At 40.9% G+C, this 22,948-nt stretch overlaps 1 protein-coding gene across 3 annotated transcripts in view; it reads left to right on the forward strand.

Moving 5' to 3' along the window:
• The window catches only part of pde5ab (phosphodiesterase 5A, cGMP-specific, b), a 41,418-nt gene that overhangs the window by 10,055 nt on the left and 8,415 nt on the right, over window positions 1-22,948 (forward strand). For 2 of the 3 annotated variants that reach the window (XM_052131618.1, XM_052131601.1), the window contains exons 2-13: window positions 405-1,053; window positions 4,646-4,735; window positions 4,828-4,899; window positions 4,982-5,071; window positions 5,261-5,398; window positions 8,288-8,355; window positions 8,756-8,864; window positions 9,897-9,981; window positions 10,698-10,873; window positions 17,417-17,476; window positions 18,502-18,648; window positions 20,772-20,897. In XM_052131618.1, coding sequence (XP_051987578.1) covers window positions 409-1,053; window positions 4,646-4,735; window positions 4,828-4,899; window positions 4,982-5,071; window positions 5,261-5,398; window positions 8,288-8,355; window positions 8,756-8,864; window positions 9,897-9,981; window positions 10,698-10,873; window positions 17,417-17,476; window positions 18,502-18,648; window positions 20,772-20,897 — 1,806 coding nt within the window. In that variant the 5' untranslated portion in view covers window positions 405-408. The remainder of the gene's footprint in view (window positions 1-404; window positions 1,054-4,645; window positions 4,736-4,827; window positions 4,900-4,981; window positions 5,072-5,260; window positions 5,399-8,287; window positions 8,356-8,755; window positions 8,865-9,896; window positions 9,982-10,697; window positions 10,874-17,416; window positions 17,477-18,501; window positions 18,649-20,771; window positions 20,898-22,948) is intronic. The other variant, XM_052131611.1, reaches the window with a different exon arrangement.

Consider the following 22,948-nt stretch of genomic DNA (forward strand, 5'->3'; position numbering starts at 1 on the left):
GATCTCTGTGTAAAAATAAAATATTGAAGCTGCCACCTTTTTACAGGTTATTTTTTAACCAGTAGTTTTGCTCCTCTTTGTCTAGGAGACCTCCTAATGTCAAATTTCACGATTCTGTGGGCCATCTGCCATAAACTTCCACCAAAACAATAAGGCCTCATGCTTGGCCCTTTAATAAGTGACCAAAGACAACTTAAAACACTTTCTTTATGTTTTTGATAAATTAAGTAATTTCCTTTTATTGATTAAATAATGTCTTAATCTGCGGCAAGACAAATCCCTTGCATATTTTATACTTGGCAAATAATCAATGAAAATGGAAAATTGAATTAACAAATGGAAATGAAATGTGTGCGTCAAGAGCCTCCTGGACTAATTCCTGGTATTGTGGTTACATTCCTTAGGGAAATGGTCAATGCATGGTTTGCGGAGCGTGTCCACTCTATCCAGCCATCTAGAGAAGGATCGAAAGGCCCAGCAGAACCTTTAACAGCCCTCCATACTCTGAATGCAACTGATGCACCATCTTCCAGTCCAGCACCATCCACCCCTACACGAAAGATCTCTGCATCTGAGTTTGATAGGCCTCTTCGGCCTATTGTCGTGAAGGACGCAGAGGGTGCGCTCACCTTCCTAAGTGATACAGAAAGGGTACAGATGCCGCTTCCTACCTCCCAGCGGCCAGGTGCAGGCAATGGGACAGATGAGGGGGGAGTTTGCATGAAAACTGGTGGAAATCGGGAAAACGAAGACCGTTGTGCTCGTCTGTTGGAGCTGGTACGTGATGTTTCGAGTCATTTGGACCTTACTGCCCTCTGCCACAAGATCTTCTTGCATACTCACGAGTTGATAGCAGCAGATCGCTACTCGTTCTTCCTGGTTTGTGAGGACAGCTCGAACAGGAAGTTCCTTGTTAGTCGGCTTTTTGATGTCGCAGAGGGATCCACTCTTGAGGAGGCCTCCAACCGTGGTATTCGTCTTGAATGGAACAAAGGCATTGTGGGATATGTGGCTGCCACCGGACAGCCTCTGAACATCAAGAATGCTTATGAGGTGAGGCTTTGTGTTAAATCACCTGCTGTCTGCCATTTCGTTCAGTGTTGTATAGTTGAGGCATCTCCACTTGTGTAATTAAGTTCACTTAACTTGGTGTTTATATAGAATGAACTTAAAGGGATATTTCACCAAAAATGAAAATTCTCTCATCATTTACTCACCCATATGCCATCCCAGATGTGTATGACAGATGTGTTTGACCTTTAATTACTTAAGTTAAGGCAATTAGTTGCAAGTACACTTAACCCAAATTTGCTAATTAAATATTGTTGTTTCTATTTAATAATTTGAGTTGAATATACTCAACTTTAGATCAATATCACAGCTCAAAAAAGAAGATAAAAACAGATTCTAGGTCAAACATGAAATAAAATAAATGTTCTCTCAAATGCATATATACCTGTACTTCAGTTGCAAATGTACAAGGACATCTGGAATATAATGAACAGGGTCCGACTTGACCAAAGGGGACAAAGATCACCCTAATGGTGTCATCACTCCAAACAACTATCTGCAACAAAACAACATGAGCACTACTACAAAAGAGCTAAAACCTCTTTGAATTCTTAATAACAACCATTAATGGGCAATGGTAGCTCAGTGAGTATTGACGCTGACTACCACTCCTTGAGTCGTGAGTTCAAATCCAGGGCGTGCTGAGTGACTCCAGCCAGGTCTCCTAAGCAACCATATTGGCCTGGTTGCTAGGGAGGGTAGAGCCACATGGGGTAACCTCCTTGTGGACACTATAATGTGGTTCTCGCTCTCGGTGGGACGCGTGGTGACTGAGTTGTGCGGGGATGCCTTGTGATAAGATGCGTGGATTGACGGTCTCAGACACGGAGGCAACTGAGATTTGTCCTTCGCCACCCAGATTGAGGCGAGTCACTACGCCACCACAAGGACTTAGAGCGCATTGGGAATTGGGCATTAAAGACCTCCATAATTTTCCTTTGACCAAGGAAACATAATTAAATAATTCAAGCGCAAGGGATTAGGTATTCGCCTTAGCCTCAATTTTGTACTCAGCAATTTTAGTTATTAACACCTAAAATATTAAGTCTATAGATTTTTAAAACTAATAAGTTCAATGGACTTAGATATTTGAGTTATGCGCCTAAAACTTGAAATTTGAAGGAATGTTTAATTAAGACAACTTTATTTTTTCAGTAAAGACAATAATAAGGTTTACAGTGAAGGAAACAATCTATCCCGATGTCATGAAAAGTCATACATATTTTACGAGTCGGCTAAATCGTATGATGTCGTACGATGTTGTTCCTATGAATTCGTATGATCTGGTCACGTGCAAATGCCCAGATGTTTGATGCGGAAGTAAGCACGAGCTCCGTGTGCGAGGCTTTGAGGACATGCGTGTGATGGTGGTGTAGTGGACTAAAGCACATAACTGGTAATCAGAAGGTTGCTGGTTCGATCCCTACAGTCACCACCATTGTGTCCTTGAGTAAGACACTTAACTCCAGGTTGCTCTGGGGGGATTGTCCCTGTAATAAGTGCACTGTAAGTCACTTTGGGTAAAAGTGTCTGCCAAATGCATAAATGTACATGTATTCATATTATGGCCTTACCCAAACCTCTCATCTAAACCTAACCGATCAGTAAAGTGTGTAAACATGAGAGGAAGCTGTTGTGTGTGACAGTGGTAAGAAACAGTAGCATGCTAGATGGAAACGATTTCGTGGGACGTGATTGGCTGTGGTGAATGTCATATGAATTCATACGAGAGAAGTCATAACGTATGAATTAGCCAAATGTAAAGAAGTCAGAGGAGTCCTTAGGATTTCGCCGTGAGAATGTGTTGATCAATCCCTTTCTAGTTTCCATGACTCATATCATCACTGGGTTTATTGGCATTACGAGTTCATGACATTAAAGATTGCACATAACTTTAAGCAGACACGGTCTGCAAGTGATTTTATTGCACAGGTCCCATATTAAATGGTAAGTTGACCGACAAATGAAATACAGCCATCATTTATTCATCCTCATGTAGTTCCAAATCCATTTGGCTTTCTTTTTTACGTTGAACACAGAAAATGTCAGGCAGCTTCTGTCACCATGCATTTGCATTGTATGTAGAGTACATAAAATGCAATGAAAGTAAATGGTGACTGAGACTAACAGGCCTTATATCGCCTAAAGAAACTCATATAGGTTTGGAACAACATAATAGTGAGTAAATGAAGACAACAATTTAATTCATCAATGTCATTGATCTTGTAATGCCACTTTGATTGGATGGATGTGAGTTCAGATTCATTAGCTTTCCTCAGTAATTAGACTTCAGACTACTAATGAGTCCTTTTGCACATGAATGCAGGTTCTTTTATCTGTAGGGAAACACTTCTGTTTGAGGGTCTGAAATAAAACCCACTGCTTCGTAATATTCTCAAGGCTATAATAAAGTGTAAGAATGGACATGTAGGGAGTCTGTAAAGTGTGTGTCTTTGATTTGATTAAATATTATGCAATTCAGTTGCTAATCAACAGTTTGTAAAACAATAGGAGCTATTTTTAGCTCTTTGTAATTTATATTAATTGCATTTTCCCCGGTAAGACTACAGGGAGAGGAAAAATGAAAGAAGAAAATTGAGAAAGAAAGATTAAAGCGAAGACCTTGGTTAGCTTTAAGGAAAGTGACCCAGTTTAGCCCACCCAAATCTAAGTTTGACATGTTTTCTTCCAATAAAGTGAGTATTAAAGGGTTAGTTCACCCAAAAATAAAAATTAGCCCATAATTTACTCAACCTCAAGCCATCCTAGTTGTGCATATGACTTTCTTCTTTCAGCCAAACTCAATCGGAGTTATATAAAAAAATATCCAGCTCTTCCAAGCTTTATAATGGGAGTGAATGGTACCTTAGATTTTAAAGCCCAAAAAAGCGCATCCATCCATCATAAAAGTAATCCATACGGCTCCAGGGGGTTAATAAAGGCCTTCTGAAGCATAGCAATGCGTTTTTACAAGAAAAATATCCATATTTATAACTTTATATACTATAATCACTGGCTTCCTCTGTCCTCTGCGCTTCCGCATTCGTCACTTCTCACCGGAGCTTACGCAACGCCTACGTCATACGCTGGATCTAGACTCTCTCATGAACGTAAATGACTGGAACAATAATGGAAATGTGTTGACGAAAAGGTGTTGGATCCCTGAATAGAGTTTGCATATAGAGTTTTCAAATGCGAATAGAATCGCATTTGAAAGGCTATTTCTATTTTTAAAATGTATTGCTTTAAAATTGCAAATTGCACATTGTTTTAAATAGCAAAGTGCTGCCAAATCAGCATTAATCATTTACATTTACGCATTTGGCAGACGCTTTTATCCAAAGCGACTTACAGTGCACTTATTACAGGGACAATCCCCCCCGGAGCAACCTGGAGTTAAGTGCCTTGCTCAAGGACACAATGGTGCTGGCTGTGGGGATCAAACCAGTGACCTTCAGATTCACAGTCATGTGCTTATCAAAATCAAATGACTATTGTATAGTCACAAATGTAGATAAATGAGCATGCAGAGTGTGATTTGATGTTGCCACTTTTTTCACCTTTTCTTCATCAGGATCCACGCTTTAATGCAGAGGTGGACCAGATTACAGGATATAAGACGCAGAGCATCTTGTGTTTGCCCATTAAAAACCACAGAGATGAAGTGAGAAGAAAAACTGTTATGCAATGTTTGATATTAAACCATGAAGCTGAGATGCATGTATAATTTGCTTTTGTCTGATGTAATGCCTTAAGGTTGTCGGTGTAGCACAAGCAATCAATAAGAGGTGTGGAGAGAATACAACCTTTACAGAACAGGATGAGAAGGTGGAAAATATACTTTCACTCATTTGTATTGTACAGTTGCTGCCATGTACTATAATAATGCCTTTATTTTTCATCTCAACAGGACTTTTCATCATATCTGGCTTTCTCTGGCATAGTGCTACACAATGCACAGCTCTATGAGACATCACAACTAGAAAACAGGCGAAACCAGGTATGCCGGCAACAATGTATGCATTCTTGAAAAATGCCCACTTTTTCAAGAACTATTTTTAAAGATACCTGGTAGTAGGCGGTATACCGCATGAACTGCGCAGCATTTACCGTATGAAGCTAGTATACATTGCAAACATAGGCAGTATCCTGGCTGTCAGTCCTGATGATTTTCTGGCTTGTGTTTCAGGTGTTGTTGGATCTAGCCAGCCTGATTTTCGAGGAGCAACAGTCTCTGGAGGTTCTCCTGAGGAAAACTGTAGCCACCATTTTATCTTTCATGCAAGCCCAGGGATGCACCATCTTCATTTCGGACAGAGAAACAGCCGTAAGACCAAAATATTATATTAAAAAGTATCAACTCTAAAAGAACTGATGTGGACAAACAGTCATAGTTGCTGTTGGAAACGTCAAGCTTGTTTTTCATTTCTTTAGAAATGAGCTTTTTAGTGTTGGTGAAATATTGGTTTTCCTGAATGCTTATAGGATGCTTTGAAAATGCAGGCGGGCCTACAAACAAGCACCAGCACACCCTTTCTGTGATCTGTATTTCAGAAGTTAGAGACTTGTTTTTGAGGTGCTACATCACAATTACACGTTCTACAAGAGAATTAACTGTTATAGTGACATCATCTCATTCGAATTTGAATACTGAACATTCTAAAGTAAGTTTAATGGATATTTTTAATCTGAACTTGTAATAAAAGGTACCGTATTTTTAAAAAAAAATGAAGGTACCCAAAACAAATCTTTGTTCAGAATTATTCTTGATCGACAGTCGTTAATGAATGGAATACACAAACGTATCGTTAAACTCTCCGACTGCTGTTTCTTTAAATGTGCACAAAGTGCGGTACAGCTATGTTGTTTTTCCATGAAACATCAACAGAATATGAAAAATGGTTACATAATATTACTTAAAGCAGATGCAATTAAAATAACCCCAAAAATAATGCAAAAAGGTACATAGCTCTTGAAGGTAATCTTAATGGAGCAACTTGCTGAGGGGCAGAATGTGTTTAACAAGAGTCACTGAGTGCATTTATATGCACACCACTATGCTGATAACTACCAAAAATCAGCTTATTTAAAAAAATCTGACAATGCAAGAAAACCACGTTTGCATGAAACTTGAAATCATTGAGACCTTCTCTGCTTTTGATGTCAGAATAGGCATGCACACAACACTTTGCACATTGGATGAGCAGGTAGGAACAGCAGTAAATGCAGTAAATGCAATGCGAAATTGGTGCAATGGGCAAAAATCAACGGCTAAAACCATTTATGACCCTGATAAAGAAATGCTGTTTAAGGCATTTACATGACTTAACATGTTGATGCCTTATCGGTGTAAGAAAGTGCACATAAATGTGGCCACTGATAGTAAGAAGAAAGTCTGAAATCTGAGAAAGTAAGTACCATAACACGTGTTAAAGTAGCCGGACCATCTTTTCGTAGTATGCAACCATGTACTGGCTAAATAAAGGTATTTTGTTCATTTGTACAAAATAAATAAATAAAATGAATCAACAAATCCTCTGTAGTGTACCTTTTTTTTTTTTTTTTTAGGAAAACGTAATGCATTTAAAACAAGGAAAGAATACAAACAAAGAAGCATTTTGAAAGATATAAATTACGGAAAAATGTAGCGAAGAAAATAAGGAGGAATTGCAAAAAAGGGCCACAAGCCCAACATTACGTTTTACAGCAATATGCACTCCTGTTGATATCAAAGGACATGTATTACATGAAAAGCCTGCCTGCTCAAAGAAGGGACAGTTTGAGTAGGTGTCACAGTACAAAACCTGGATAAAAGCATAAATAGCTTCTCTGCGAGTCATTTATCTCTTTGATTCATTAATGTTCTGCTTTCTTTCCAGATGAAAACGACACAAACGCCTATTCAGACTGATTTGTTGTTTCATTATATTATGTTGTGTTGGCATTGTTCTTGTGAATTTGATTGTTCTTGTGACTGTGACTTGAGACCAGGGCTGGACTGGTAATCCGGCATACCGGGCATTTTCCCGGTGGGCCGATCAGTGGTGGACTGGCCATCGGAAGAACTAAGCAGGCTGGTGGGTAGGCCGCGAAACGGGCCGAAAGGGCTGCAATAAGCTAAAATGAGCCGCCGAGTTATGCAGAACAGACCACAAAACGGCGCCGCGATATGCAGAAAAGGACAGCGAACAATCCCGGGCCGATTTCTCTTCCCAGTCCAGCCCTGGTCATAGCAAAGCAACCCAATACAGAAGAGTCTGAAAATCTGTGCCGAGTGTGGTGGATGTAGCCAAGGCTAGACTGGGAAGAGAAATTGGCCCAGGATTTTACACAGCAACTGGCCCAAAAGTTGTTGAGCGGGGTTGTTGTCCTTTTCTGCATATTGCGGCGATTCATTTTAGCTTATAACGGCCCATTTCGCAGCCGACCTGCCGGCCCGCTCGGTTCTCCTTTTGGGCCAGTTGCTCTGTAAAATCCCAGTCCGATTTTTCTTCACAGTCCAGCCCTGCTTTAGACCCTATAAAAGTTTTGACGAGCACAGTTTTCATGTATTACCTATTTAAACAGAAAGTTTGGCTCAAATATATCAAAGGGTTCATCCTTCAAAAAAAGAAATAAAGAAGAATAGCCAATAGGGACATTTTCGAGAGTGTTTGATTGGACTAAATCTGTGTAGTGTGGGATCAGTCAGGATCTGAGCAGTTTAAATGCTAAAATTCATTTGATAAAGCTTCAGGAGAACACAAGCATATACGGAAATGGCTTCACAGGTTCTTTAAAACACTCTTCCCAGTGTCTTAATATTTCAGAAAAGCAGCTGTTGCAAGAGGAAGATATGTTTGCAGACAAATCCGTATAAGGTGCCAGCAAAGTGGTCTGGAATGTGGAAATGAACTCCCAATATATTATATTTCCCCTTCTGTTTATTGTGGAGAAACATTCTGAACTCTTATTTGATGGCTTTATAAATTGTGTTCACACTGAGCTGTGCTTGTGCTCCAAAACTGTTTAATTGTCGTGAGCGGGAATTTCTAACCCTTCCAGAAATGCACAAACATGAGCACATTAAACCATGTGACTGCAGGAGATTCAGTGTTGAGTTTACACAAGCAGTCAGACACTTAAATACTGCTGTACCTCTCTGTTAAACCTTTTTAAAGTATACCTCTGTAGGACGTTTATTGTAAAGCTGGTAATTGCTGTTCTTGTGTTACAGAACACATTCTCCAGTGTGTTTAACATGGAATACGAGGACCTTGATGGATCTGTGGACTTCCCAAATAGGTGAGCTTATCTACAGTAACTATATCTACAGGAACTATAATATAAAGATGTAGAACATTATATATCAGTACTGTATATAAGATGAACTGAGCATGTAAGGTAAAGCAGGCCCTTTTGAAACACACACGGATGTAATGCAAACACACATTGGCCACCTGTCAGTCAAACAGAGCGCCTCCATGTTTAAGACCACCATGCTAAAGCAAAATCTGCCTCCTGAAGACCAGTAAAACCCAGTTGAGAACCACTGTTCTCTATAAAATGGTTTCTATTTACAAAAACCTTATTCTAGGTTGTTTATTGCACAGACACATTGCCATGTCACACATGAGAGGAGATCCATTATAATGATATATAGTGACGTTATAAGCAGGTCTGCTGAAAGATTTTTGCTTTACAGGGAATGTGATGTTAACAAGATTAACTACATGTACGCTCAGTTTGTAAAGAACACTATGGAGCCACTGAACATCGCAGATGTCACCAAGGACCAGCGATTTCCATGGACAGTGAGTACACATGGAAACATCGGGTCATCCCACTCTGGGATTCAGATTTTTCTTTTTCATTCAGACACTTACCACCACCCCTGTGTTTCATCTATGAACTGCCCCCTTTTCCAAGCCTTATTAAGTTTAAACGCATTATGTGGCTTGAGAAGAGCTTTTACAAAATCTCCAAATCAAGACTAGAATTTCCAATTGCAACTTTTTCAGGAGCTTTCAAGCTACATCCAAGGCTGGACTGGTAATCTGGCATACCGGGCATTTTCCCGGTGAGCCGACGAACTTTGGGGTCATTCAGGGGCGGACTGGCCATGGGGAGAACCGAGAGGGCCGGCGGGTCAGCTGCGAAATGGGACGTTATAAGCTATAATGAGCCACTGCAATATGCAGAAAAGGACAACAACCCCGCTCAACAACTTTTGGGCCAGTTGCTGTGTAAAATCCCGGGACGATTTCTCTTCCCAGTCCAGCCTTGGCTACGTCCACCACACTCGACTCTTCTGTATCGTGTTGCTTTGCTATGACCAGGGCTGGACTGGGAAGAGAAATCGGCTCAAGATTGCTCGCTGTCTTTTTCTGCATAACGCGGCGGCTCATTGTTGATTATCGCGGCACATTCGGCTCGTTCCGCGGCCGAACCACCGGCCCGCTCTGTTCTCCCGATGGACATTACACCCCTGATCGGCCCAAAAGTGCGTCGGCCCACCGGGAAAATGCCTGGTATGCCAGTTTACCAGTCCAGCCCTAAATTATCATAATTACGTTTTTCATAAAGCAGACGATTGAACCTCGAATAAATCCCATAGATTTACACTGACGGAAAGATCAAACGGGACAAACTCGAGCTGTAAAAAAATTCAAATGCAAACAAACACTCACAAGGCCTTTAAACTACACAAAGTTTCTTCCTTCTTTCCCAACTGTGTCATAACCTTCAGACAACGTTGTTTCAAGCCAACATTAACAACATCTAGTTTTAATTGTATTCTGTAAATCTTTGTTGTCATTTTTGCTCATCTTATCTCTGTTTTACAGAGTGAAAATCTGCAGGCCGCAAACGGTCAAGTTAAAAGTCTTCTATGTTTGCCAATTAGAAATGGGAAAAAGGACAAAGTAATAGGTATGTTTATTTTCCTATTCTATTTTACACATACTGTTCAAAACAATATCTAGAGCTGGATATGATACAAAATCAGCTATCAATTTACATTATTCCTAAAATCTTTTTTTGAGGAGAGGTGTGTTATTACCAGGGGTTAAATTGGAATTTTGGAGGTGGAGGAACCTTAAAATCGAGCTACTCTTTAGACTTGAGAGAATCAGACAGCTGGACACATCAATACAAGCTCCATCATAAAAGTCTGAATTGATTAGAATAATTAACGCTGCCATTTTCATTTTATTTGGGGGTTTGTAGGGTTTATATATTCGGTTCTATGCTAAACTGTCCACTCATGCAATAAATGATACAGCGTATCAGGCGGCCTGTCTGATTTTCTTGAATCTTTTATCCTTTATCTGCCCCAACACAATAATGGAGGTTAACTGTGCACCTAAGGATAGCTGATAAACCACTCAATGAAAGATTCTGTCATCATTTACTCACCCTCATGTTGTTCCCAACCTTGAAAATGAAAATGTGATATGAAATGCAATGAAATGATGCAATGAAAGTGAGTGGTGACTGAGAGTAACATTCAACCTAACATCTTCTTTTGTGATAACAGTAAGTCAAATTGATTTTAAACAACTCGAGGGTGAGTAAATGATGACAGAATTTGTCTTTTTTGGGGGGTGAACTATTGTTTTAAGTATGTTGTTTGCCTGTGAATACAGGAGTCTGCCAGCTGGTCAATAAGATGGATGAAGCTTCAGGGGAAGTGAAAGCCTTTAATCGGAATGACGAACAGTTCCTGGAGGCCTTTGCAGTCTTTTGTGGGCTGGGCATCCAGAACACACAGATGTACGAGACAGTGGAACGAGCAATGGCTAAGCAAGAGGTCACACTTGAGGTGAGCGTGATTTAACCTTTGTGCAAAGTCAGTTTGGGGTCATACAGTATAATTACAGTCTCCTTGATAAGGTTTCTTGTGCCAAAAACAGTCGTTACAAAGATTTTCATGACCAATTAAAAAATTTAAGAAGCCATTTTTTTGCTACTGTACCTTTTAAATGTTCAAAACAAAAACTCCTTTTATTATGATTGGCTAATTTCATTGTGTAAGAAATAAGTTACAGCACTTGTTTGGTCCAATATAGTTTGTGCTGCCCCATCTTTCAATAACAGCCTCTTTGCAAAGTTTGCATTAAATTGTGACAGATTGACAAAAAAATCTGTGCTGAAATGTGCCACTCTCAGTCTGTCCAGATAAGACTGAAATGATCAGTGACATTGATATAAACACTAGCATTGGGATTCCTCAGAAGGAAATGCAGAGTTGCAGGTGCTACACACAGCCAGGAACAGCACAACGTTTACCGAACTAACCTTACATCTTACTCTTATCGTTACTGATGCTGTAGCCTACTAGCGCACTTTCGACACGTTAAAGAGATGGTTTGGGTGATTACAGAAGGGATGCTGTAGCCTACTAGCGCACTTTCGACACGTTAAAGAGATGATTTGGGAGATTACAGAAGGGATGCTGTAGCCTACTAGCGCACTTTCGACATGTTAAAGAGATGATTTGGGTGATTAGTGATGCTGTAGACTACTAGCCCACTTTCGACATGTTAAAGAGATGATTTGGGAGATTAGTGATGCTGTAGACTACTAGCGCACTTTCGACGTGTTAAAGAGATGATTTGGGTGATTACAGAAGTGATGCTGTAGACTACTAGCGCACTTTCGACATGTTAAAGAGATGATTTGGGAGATTACAGAAGTGATGCTGTAACCTACTAGCGCACTTTCGACGTGTTAAAGAGATGATTTGGGTGATTAGTGATGCTGTAGCCTACTAGCGCACTTTCGACTCGTTAAAGAGATGATTTGGGAGATTACAGAAGTGATGCTGTAGCCTACTAGCGCACTTTCGACTCTTTAAAGAGATGATTTGGGTGATTAGTGATGCTGTAGACTACTAGCGCACTTTCGACATGTTAAAGAGATGATTTGGGAGATTACAGAAGTGATGCTGTAGCCTACTAGCCCACTTTCGACATGTTAAAGAGATGATTTGGGTGATTACAGAAGTGATGCTGTAGCCTACTAGCGCACTTTCGACGTGTTAAAGAGATGATTTGGGTGATTAGTGATGCTGTAGCCTACTAGCCCACTTTCGACATGTTAAAGAGATGATTTGGGTGATTAGTGATGCTGTAGACTACTAGCCCACTTTCGACATGTTAAAGAGATGATTTGGGAGATTAGTGATGCTGTAGACTACTAGCGCACTTTCGACGTGTTAAAGAGATGATTTGGGTGATTACAGAAGTGATGCTGTAGACTACTAGCGCACTTTCGACATGTTAAAGAGATGATTTGGGAGATTACAGAAGTGATGCTGTAACCTACTAGCGCACTTTCGACGTGTTAAAGAGATGATTTGGGTGATTAGTGATGCTGTAGCCTACTAGCGCACTTTCGACTCGTTAAAGAGATGATTTGGGAGATTACAGAAGTGATGCTGTAGCCTACTAGCCCACTTTCGACTCTGTTAAAGAGATGATTTGGGTGATTAAGTGATGCTGTAGACTACTAGCGCACTTTCGACATGTTAAAGAGATGATTTGGGAGATTACAGAAGTGATGCTGTAGCCTACTAGCCCACTTTCGACATGTTAAAGAGATGATTTGGGTGATTAGTGATGCTGTAGCCTACTAGCGCACTTTCGACGTGTTAAAGAGATGATTTGGGTGATTAGTGATGCTGTAGCCTACTAGCGCACTTTCGACGTGTTAAAGAGATGATTTGGGTGATTAGTGATGCTGTAGCCTACTAGCGCACTTTCGACATGTTAAAGAGATGATTTGGGTGATTACAGAAGTGATGCTGTAGCCTACTAGCGCACTTTCGACATGTTAAAGAGATGATTTGGGTGATTACAGAAGTGATGCTGTAGCCTACTAGCCCACTTTCGACATGTTAAAGAGATGATTTGGGTGATTACAGAAGTGATGCTGTAGCCTACTAGCGCACTTTCGACATGTTAAAGAGATGATTTGGGTGATTACAGAAGTGATGCTGTAGCCTACTAGCCCACTTCGACATGTTAAAGAGATGATTTGGGTGATTAGTGATGCTGTAGCCTACTAGCGCACTTTGACATGTTAAAGAGATGATTTGGGTGATTACAGAAGTGATGCTGTAGCCTACTAGCCCACTTTCGACATGTTAAAGAGATGATTTGGGTGATTAGTGATGCTGTAGCCTACTAGCCACTTTCGACATGTTAAAGAGATGATTTGGGTGATTACAGAAGTGATGCTGTAGCCTACTAGCGCACTTTCGACATGTTAAAGAGATGATTTGGGTGATTACAGAAGTGATGCTGTAGCCTACTAGCCCACTTTCGACATGTTAAAGAGATGATTTGGGTGATTACAGAAGTGATGCTGTAGCCTACTAGCCCACTTTCGACATGTTAAAGAGATGATTTGGGTGATTACAGAAGTGATGCTGTAGCCTACTAGCCCACTTTCGACATGTTAAAGAGATGATTTGGGTGATTACAGAAGTGATGCTGTAGCCTACTAGCCCACTTTCGACATGTTAAAGAGATGATTTGGGTGATTACAGAAGTGATGCTGTAGCCTACTAGCCCACTTTCGACATGTTAAAGAGATGATTTGGGTGATTACAGAAGTGATGCTGTAGCCTACTAGCCCACTTTCGACATGTTAAAGAGATGATTTGGGTGATTACAGAAGTGATGCTGTAGCCTACTAGCCCACTTTCGACATGTTAAAGAGATGATTTGGGTGATTAGTGATGCTGTAGCCTACTAGCCCACTTTCGACATGTTAAAGAGATGATTTGGGTGATTAGTGATGCTGTAGCCTACTAGCCCACTTTCGACATGTTAAAGAGATGATTTGGGTGATTACAGAAGTGATGCTGTAGCCTACTAGCCCACTTTCGACGTGTTAAAGAGATGATTTGGGTGATTACAGAAGTGATGCTGTAGCCTACTAGCCCACTTTCGACACGTTAAAGAGATGATTTGGGAGATTACAGAAGTGATGCTGTAGCCTACTAGCCCACTTTCGACATGTTAAAGAGATGATTTGGGTGATTACAGAAGTGATGCTGTAGCCTACTAGCCCACTTTCGACATGTTAAAGAGATGATTTGGGTGATTAGTGATGCTGTAGCCTACTAGCGCACTTTCGACATGTTAAAGAGATGATTTGGGTGATTACAGAAGTGATGCTGTAGCCTACTAGCCCACTTTCGACATGTTAAAGAGATGATTTGGGTGATTAGTGATGCTGTAGCCTACTAGCCCACTTTCGACATGTTAAAGAGATGATTTGGGTGATTACAGAAGTGATGCTGTAGCCTACTAGCGCACTTTCGACATGTTAAAGAGATGATTTGGGTGATTACAGAAGTGATGCTGTAGCCTACTAGCGCACTTTCGACATGTTAAAGAGATGATTTGGGTGATTACAGAAGTGATGCTGTAGCCTACTAGCCCACTTTCGACTCTTTAAAGAGATGATTTGGGTGATTAGTGATGCTGTAGACTACTAGCGCACTTTCGACATGTTAAAGAGATGATTTGGGAGATTACAGAAGTGATGCTGTAGACTACTAGCACACTTTCGACATGTTAAAGAGATGATTTGGGAGATTACAGAAGTGATGCTGTAGACTACTAGCCCACTTTCGACGTGTTAAAGAGATGATTTGGGTGATTAGTGACGCTGTAGCCTACTAGCACTTCGACAGAGATGATTTGGGTGATTAGTGATGCTGTAGCCTACTAGCGCACTTTCGACGTGTTAAAGAGATGATTTGGGTGATTACAGAAGTGATGCTGTAGCCTACTAGCCCACTTTCGACATGTTAAAGAGATGATTTGGGTGATTACAGAAGTGATGCTGTAGCCTACTAGCGCACTTTCGACATGTTAAAGAGATGATTTGGGTGATTACAGAAGTGATGCTGTAGCCTACTAGCGCACTTTCGACATGTTAAAGAGATGATTTGGGTGATTAGTGATGCTGTAGCCTACTAGCGCACTTTCGACATGTTAAAGAGATGATTTGGGTGATTACAGAAGTGATGCTGTAGCCTACTAGCGCACTTTCGACACGTTAAAGAGATGATTTGGGAGATTACAGAAGTGATGCTGTAGCCTACTAGCCCACTTTCGACGTGTTAAAGAGATGATTTGGGTGATTAGTGATGCTGTAGCCTACTAGCGCACTTTCGACATGTTAAAGAGATGATTTGGGTGATTACAGAAGTGATGCTGTAGCCTACTAGCGCACTTTTGACACGTTAAAGAGATGATTTGGGTGATTACAGAAGTGATGCTGTAGCCTACTAGCGCACTTTCGATGTTTTAAAGAGATGATTTGGGTGATTACAGAAGTGATGCTGTAGCCTACTAGCCCACTTTCGATGTGTTAAAGAGGTGATTTGGGTGATTAGTGATGCTGTAGCCTACTAGCGCACTTTCGACATGTTAAAGAGATGATTTGGATGATTACAGAAGGGATGCTGTAGCCTACTAGCCCACTTTCGACATGTTAAAGAGATGATTTGGGAGATTACAGAAGTGATGCTGTAGCCTACTAGCCCACTTTCGATGTTTTAAAGAGATGATTTGGGTGATTACAGAAGTGATGCTGTAGCCTACTAGCCCACTTTCGACATGTTAAAGAGATGATTTGGGTGATTAGTGATGCTGTAGCCTACTAGCCCACTTTCGACATGTTAAAGAGATGATTTGGGTGATTAGTGATGCTGTAGCCTACTAGCCCACTTTCGACATGTTAAAGAGATGATTTGGGTGATTACAGAAGTGATGCTGTAGCCTACTAGCCCACTTTCGACATGTTAAAGAGATGATTTGGGTGATTAGTGATGCTGTAGCCTACTAGCCCACTTTCGACATGTTAAAGAGATGATTTGGGTGATTACAGAAGTGATGCTGTAGCCTACTAGCCCACTTTCGACATGTTAAAGAGATGATTTGGGTGATTACAGAAGTGATGCTGTAGCCTACTAGCCCACTTTCGACATGTTAAAGAGATGATTTGGGTGATTACAGAAGTGATGCTGTAGCCTACTAGCCCACTTTCGACATGTTAAAGAGATGATTTGGGTGATTACAGAAGTGATGCTGTAGCCTACTAGCCCACTTTCGACATGTTAAAGAGATGATTTGGGTGATTACAGAAGTGATGCTGTAGCCTACTAGCCCACTTTCGACATGTTAAAGAGATGATTTGGGTGATTACAGAAGTGATGCTGTAGCCTACTAGCCCACTTTCGACATGTTAAAGAGATGATTTGGGTGATTACAGAAGTGATGCTGTAGCCTACTAGCCCACTTTCGACATGTTAAAGAGATGATTTGGGTGATTACAGAAGTGATGCTGTAGCCTACTAGCCCACTTTCGACATGTTAAAGAGATGATTTGGGTGATTACAAGTGATGCTGTAGCCTACTAGCCCACTTTCGACATGTTAAAGAGATGATTTGGGTGATTAGTGATGCTGTAGCCTACTAGCCCACTTTCGACGTGTTAAAGAGATGATTTGGGTGATTACAGAAGTGATGCTGTAGCCTACTAGCCGCACTTTCGACATGTTAAAGAGATGATTTGGGAGATTACAGAAGTGATGCTGTAGCCTACTAGCGCACTTTCGACATGTTAAAGAGATGATTTGGGTGATTAGGGATGCTGTAGCCTACTAGCGCACTTTCGATGTGTTAAAGAGATGATTTGGGTGATTACAGAAGTGATGCTGTAGCCTACTAGCGCACTTTCGACGTGTTAGAGATGATTTGGGTGATTACAGAAGTGATGCTGTAGCCTACTAGCGCACTTTCGACATGTTAAAGAGATGATTTGGGAGATTACAGAAGGGATGCTGTAGCCTACTAGCCCACTTTCGATGTGTTAAAGAGATGATTTGGGAGATTACAGAAGTGATGCTGTAGCCTACTAGCCCACTTTCGACATGTTAAAGAGATGATTTGGGTGATTAGTGATGCTGTAGCCTACTAGCGCACTTTCGACATGTTAAAGAGATGATTTGGGAGATTACAGAAGGGATGCTGTAGCCTACTAGCGCACTTTCGACATGTTAAAGAGATGATTTGGGAGATTACAGAAGTGATGCTGTAGCCTACTAGCGCACTTTCGACGTGTTAGAGATGATTTGGGTGATTACAGAAGTGATGCTGTAGCCTACTAGCGCACTTTCGACAAATTAAAGAGATGATTTGGGTGATTACAGAAGTGATTTCTTAACAGTGCTTTAACTTGGTGCTATTTATTCTTAGTGAATTCCCCTCTGTGTGTTGTAAATGGCCAAAACATTGCCCTCATAAGTCTATGAATCATAAGCTTATATGTGCATTTTCTGCAGGTTCTCTCATATCACGCCTCTGCGGCGGAGGAAGAGACGCAGGCGCTCCAGGTAACTGTGGTAAATTACAGTTTCTTCATTTACTAGTTTTCATCCTTTATGTCATAAAAGAGATATAAAAGACAGTTGGCTTTCTGACAGATGTCAGTGTAAACCATCTGACGTTATCTTCTGCCCCGAGTTAACCATTGATACATGGGTAGTTCACCCAAAAATGAAAATTATGTCTAAGATCACACTGTATCCGTGGCAACATCTTGCACAAGCCCTCGTGGATAATTGCTTCAATAATTGTGTTTTTCCACACAATGTTTTAACATATTTCATAGCTTCAGACACACACAGCTGTGTGAGGAGGGTATTTCCATCAAGCACAGGTTGCTTGGATACAGCATATGGAAAAACAAGCAATGAAAATTGTCTTAGCGCCAAAATTTCAGCTTCAATTGAGACCAATTTGTTCCTTAATTACACCAATTATTCTCATGAAGAAAAGGTCAACATGTAGATTTATCACTGTTTGCATAATTCATAAGGCACGCAAAAGGTTTACAGCACATGAGGATGTACTTATTTTTTGAGTATGATGGAATAGGAGGTTAAACGTTGATATCATTATTTAAAAATATGCTAATAATAATGTGTGAAGTCAATATGAAATTAAAATTGAACCTATTTATGTTCTTAACACACTGTAAGTTCTTGGTCTTGTAGTGCATGATTCTCCTTTGCCTTCTTGATAACATTTTACAACAGGAAAGACAAACAACAGGATATAGAGAAACAGAGTGATCAGACTGTATTTATGAGCTCTGCATTATGCAATGCAGCGTTTCAGCCACAAGCACACAAACTAATGCTCATCCAGTGTACAGCTAACTGCTGATCACAGCTCATTGATTATTAATGCCTGACAGACGGTGATCTCTTGCCTTGCAGTTTGAATGTTTGTTGAGTGAATAAATAATTGTGATTGTACAGATGAGTGTGAGTGTGAGTATGTTTACGGATGAACTCAGCTCTGTATTGGAGTGATTGCTTGCTTGTTAAATGAAATGTTTTGGTTTAATGTTCTCTCTCTGCAGGCAGCTACCATCCCTTCGGCTCAGTCTTACAGACTGCTGGACTTCAGCTTCAGCGATTTTGACCTCACGGACACAGAGACGACCCAGGCAACCATCCGTATGTTTGTGGACCTCAAACTGGTGCAGAACTTTCAGATGAAGTACAAGGTAACTGTTCTGTGGCCCCATTGTAAGCAAGTCCATTTGAAATAATAATAAGAATAATAATGCACTCAAAAGTATCTCAGATGTGAAAATATAGCCAGAACAACCTGACAACTACCTAGTTATGTTCTAAAAATGAACTAGAACAACCATCACCCAACAACCTCCTAGCAACCAATCAGAACATCTTAGCAAGTGCCTAGCAACTCTCTAGGACTCTGTAACAACCACTTTGCAACAACCTAGCAACTGCCTAGGACACCATAATAACCAACTAGCAACCACCCAGAACACCCTAGCAACCACCTAGACACCACCTGGCAATGCCCTAGTATCCACCCAGAACAACCTAACAACCACTTAGCAATTCTCTAGCAACCACTTAGGACATCCTAGAAACAACTTATAAAACAACGCCCTATCAAGTACCCAGAACAACCTAGTAATGCTTTAGCAACCACCTAGGACATCAAAACAACTAGCAACTGCCTAGCAATGATCTAGCAACTGCATAGGGCTCCATAACAACTACCTAGCAACCAGCTATAACAATCTAGTAACCACTTAGCAATGATTTAGCAACCACATAGGACACCCTAGAAACGACATGGAAACCACCTAGCAACACCCTAGCAGCCACCCAGAATAACATAGTAACCCCCTAGTAATGCCCTAGCAACCACCTAGATCACAATAAAAGCCAACTAGCAACCTCCTAGCAATGCCCTTGCAACCTCCCAGAACACCAAATTAACCACCTGGCAATGCCCTAGCAACCACCCAGAACAACCTAGTAACCACCTAACATTGCTCTAGCAACCACCTAGATCACCATAAAAGCCACCTAGCAACCACCTAGCAACACACTTGCAACCTCCCAGAACACCAAAGTAACCACCTGGCAATGCCCTAGCAACCACCCAGAACAAAGCAACAACCTTGTAGCAATCTAGCAACCACATTGGACTCCCTAAAATCCATCTAACAACACCCTATCAAAACCCTAGCCACCACACAGAACAACCTAGTAATTGCTTAAAAATGTCTAGCAACCACCTTGGACACTCTAGAAACCAAATAGCAACATCCTAGCAACCACCTAGAATAACCTATTGCCCTAGAAACCACCCAGACCAAGCTAGCAATGATGTAGCAACTTTCTAGCAACTGCCTAGCAATAATCTAAATACCACCTAGGACACCATGACAGCCAACTAGCAACCACCTAGAATAACTTAGCAACCACGTAGCAACCATCTGCAACCACCCAGAACACCACAGGAACCAACTGGCAATTCTCTAGCAACCAACCAGATCAAAGCAACTACCTTGTAGCGCTCTAGCGACCAGTTAGGGCTCCCTAAATCTACCTACTAACACCCTATCTAAACCCTAGCCACCACCCAGAAGAACCTAGCACCTGCCTTAAAATGCCGTAGCAACCACCTAGGACACGTAACAACTACCTAGCAACTACCCAGAACACCTTAGCAACTACCTATCATCCATTGATATTCCAACAAACATTAGCACTTTTTAGATTGTAAAGTATTCAGACTACACAAGGTGTTAATTGCCTTCAAATCAAACTTTTTAGTTGTCTTGATGGAATATTCCTTTCTAGTTACTAATATATTTTATACATAGTGCATAAAAGGTATGTTTGGGGATTGGAGATACCATTATCATCAAGTATACATGAAGAGATGTCCTCTTTCTTCAGCAGTTTGAACCATAATGGCCAGATCAGCTCCAGTAAAACAGCAGCCTATAATAGTAAAACTCCAGCTTCACTGTGTGTTTCACAGGCTGCTTTAAGCTCCTTTTATGGCCTTCATTGCTAGCCAAGACATCTTCATGCAAGACAGAAAGATGGGCCTTTTTATTGGTTTTCCGTGTCTCCCAGCACGGAAAGGAAATAAATAGTCCTTTAAATATGTTTAATGAAGTACACTTATATGAGATCAATAGTATGTAATCCCACTTTTGGCGAAACATTCAGTTGGAAATAGATTATTTAATCAAGTCTTTCTCTTTGAATAGATTGAGTTCTACCACCACGTTTCTTTCAGTCTTTTGATCTGTATATCTATGAAAGTAACTAGTTACCCTGTTTCCTGTTTCAGAGTTTGTGTCAGTGGATATTAAGTGTGAAAAAGAACTACAGAAAGAATGTAACGTACCATAACTGGCGACACGCCTTCAACACGTCCCAGTGCATGTTTGCTGTGCTGAAGTCTGGTCGGCTACAGGTCAGTGATTCCAGTCGATTATAAACACAGCACAGGCCAAGGTCACGCGAACTGGCGCCTGGCGTACAGATTCAGCTTGAGTATGGCACAAATCAGTAACCACGTCGACACCAGTTAACACATAGAGTCCTTGCCTTGTATTTAAACAGTAGCTAGGATGCAAGTTTTAATGATTAAATCAGCCTCATATAGAGGACTAAAAAAGGTATTAATTAATGCAATGTTGTTTAATTAACCATAAATTTGTAGTAAGTGCTCTTGAAAGAGGCTGAGAGCTTCGGACCTTTTATAGGGAACGCAGTTTATAAGCAGAAACGGAGCAAGCCGAATGGTTTTATTATGCATTCCACTGTAAATGTCTTCTGTTGTTTACTGTTGTAGTTAATCATTTGCATTCGTATACATGTTTTCTTTGAACAGTAAAGTCTTTCATTGACAGTATTTTCTATGTTTAATCAGCTTTTTTTAATCGATTTTTAACAAGAAGTTGTTGTGATTTCATCATTTGCTCTTGGTTTCTAATTATGAATGTGTAAAAACCTTAAACTGTGTCTAAACATGGGGTATGCTTGTAAACGTGGGTATGCTTGTAATATTGATATTAAGGATGCATATATCTTTATAGCTTTTTGGATGCCATACTGTAACATAATGGCCCTGTTTCCACCGCACGTTACGGTTCGACTCGACTCGCTTTACGTTTCTGAGCTTGCATTTCCACTGCAGTTTAGTGCCCCTCAACATTTACATTTACGCATTTGGCAGACACTTTTATCCAAAGTGATTTACAGTGCACTTATTACAGGGACAATCCCCCCGGAGCAACCTGGAGTTAAGGTCCTTGCTCAAGGGGCTTGAACCCTGAGCCGCAACCACTGAGCCACCACTGCCCCAATATTACATTTATGCATTTGGCACAATGGTGGTGGCTGTGGGGCTCGAACCAGCATCCTTCTGATTACCAGATTACCAGATATGTGCTTAGACCACTACACAACCACCAGACCACTACACCACCACCATGGGTGTGATTATAGGCTGATCGTCTTTGTGTCGTAGTTGTGTCGCCTCTACTGCCGTGACATCATCTTAAACACAACACAAACTGACCTAAACAATAACACGACTGCTAGCTGTTAGCTGCTAGCTCATTGTGCTGCATAAAGCAGTTGTTGCATGGTGATTTCACACAAGTGTAACCGTTAAATTGGACTGGTTGTTTTAGAAGCTTTCCAGTAGCTGCTCAACTAAATAAAGTGAAGCTTTCAAGCAGAGTATAGAGTTAATATAACAAAACGTACCATCCTCCATCATGGCTGAGTCCAGGGCACTCTCCATCCCATTACTCGCTGGTTTAGATAGCGTCCATTTGGTTGAACCACTTCCACTTTTCCTTGATGGTTCTTTTAAGTATTTTTTTTTTTTACTTTTCCCTAGACTGTTGGTAGGTCAGGTGGCAGCCGTGTGCGGCCAACAGCCGAGACACTTCCTGCGAGACTTTTTCGTTTCGCTCATCGCTAACGAGTGGACCGTCTGCACCTCGTTTATTGACCATGGCGTGGTTTTGCGCACAGCCATTTCTTTTTTCACAATTCGAAATTCACATAAACAAATTATACTACTATCGCTGTTGCTAACTTTAAAACTAGCGGGTTGATGTCGCGTGTTGGAAATCCAGTGACGCTGGTAGTGACGATTCTCTCTGACCAATCAGTGATCTGCAGGATTTTGACGTCACATTTAGTATCGGCTCGGCTCGCTTGGAACCTCGACCGAGGTGGTACTAAAAAAAGTATTTGGCACCAGGTACTATCCACAGTTCAAAACCCCAAAAAAGCGAGTCAAGTTGTACCGTGCAGTGGAAAAGGCCTCATAGGCATGCTCCCGAAGCAAAGGCTGTTCTAAAATAGGATTATGCTGCCCTGTGAAAGGAAACGATTATGCTACCTTCTAAAATTCCTTCTTTTGGCAAAATTCTAAGGCAGCATCTCATCCTATTTGTATGATTCATTAAGTTGCTTCCAACGAAGAGCATTTCATAGTAGACACTT

This window comes from Xyrauchen texanus, chromosome 1 (genome assembly GCF_025860055.1).
Source record: "Xyrauchen texanus isolate HMW12.3.18 chromosome 1, RBS_HiC_50CHRs, whole genome shotgun sequence".
Lineage (NCBI taxonomy): Eukaryota > Metazoa > Chordata > Actinopteri > Cypriniformes > Catostomidae > Xyrauchen > Xyrauchen texanus.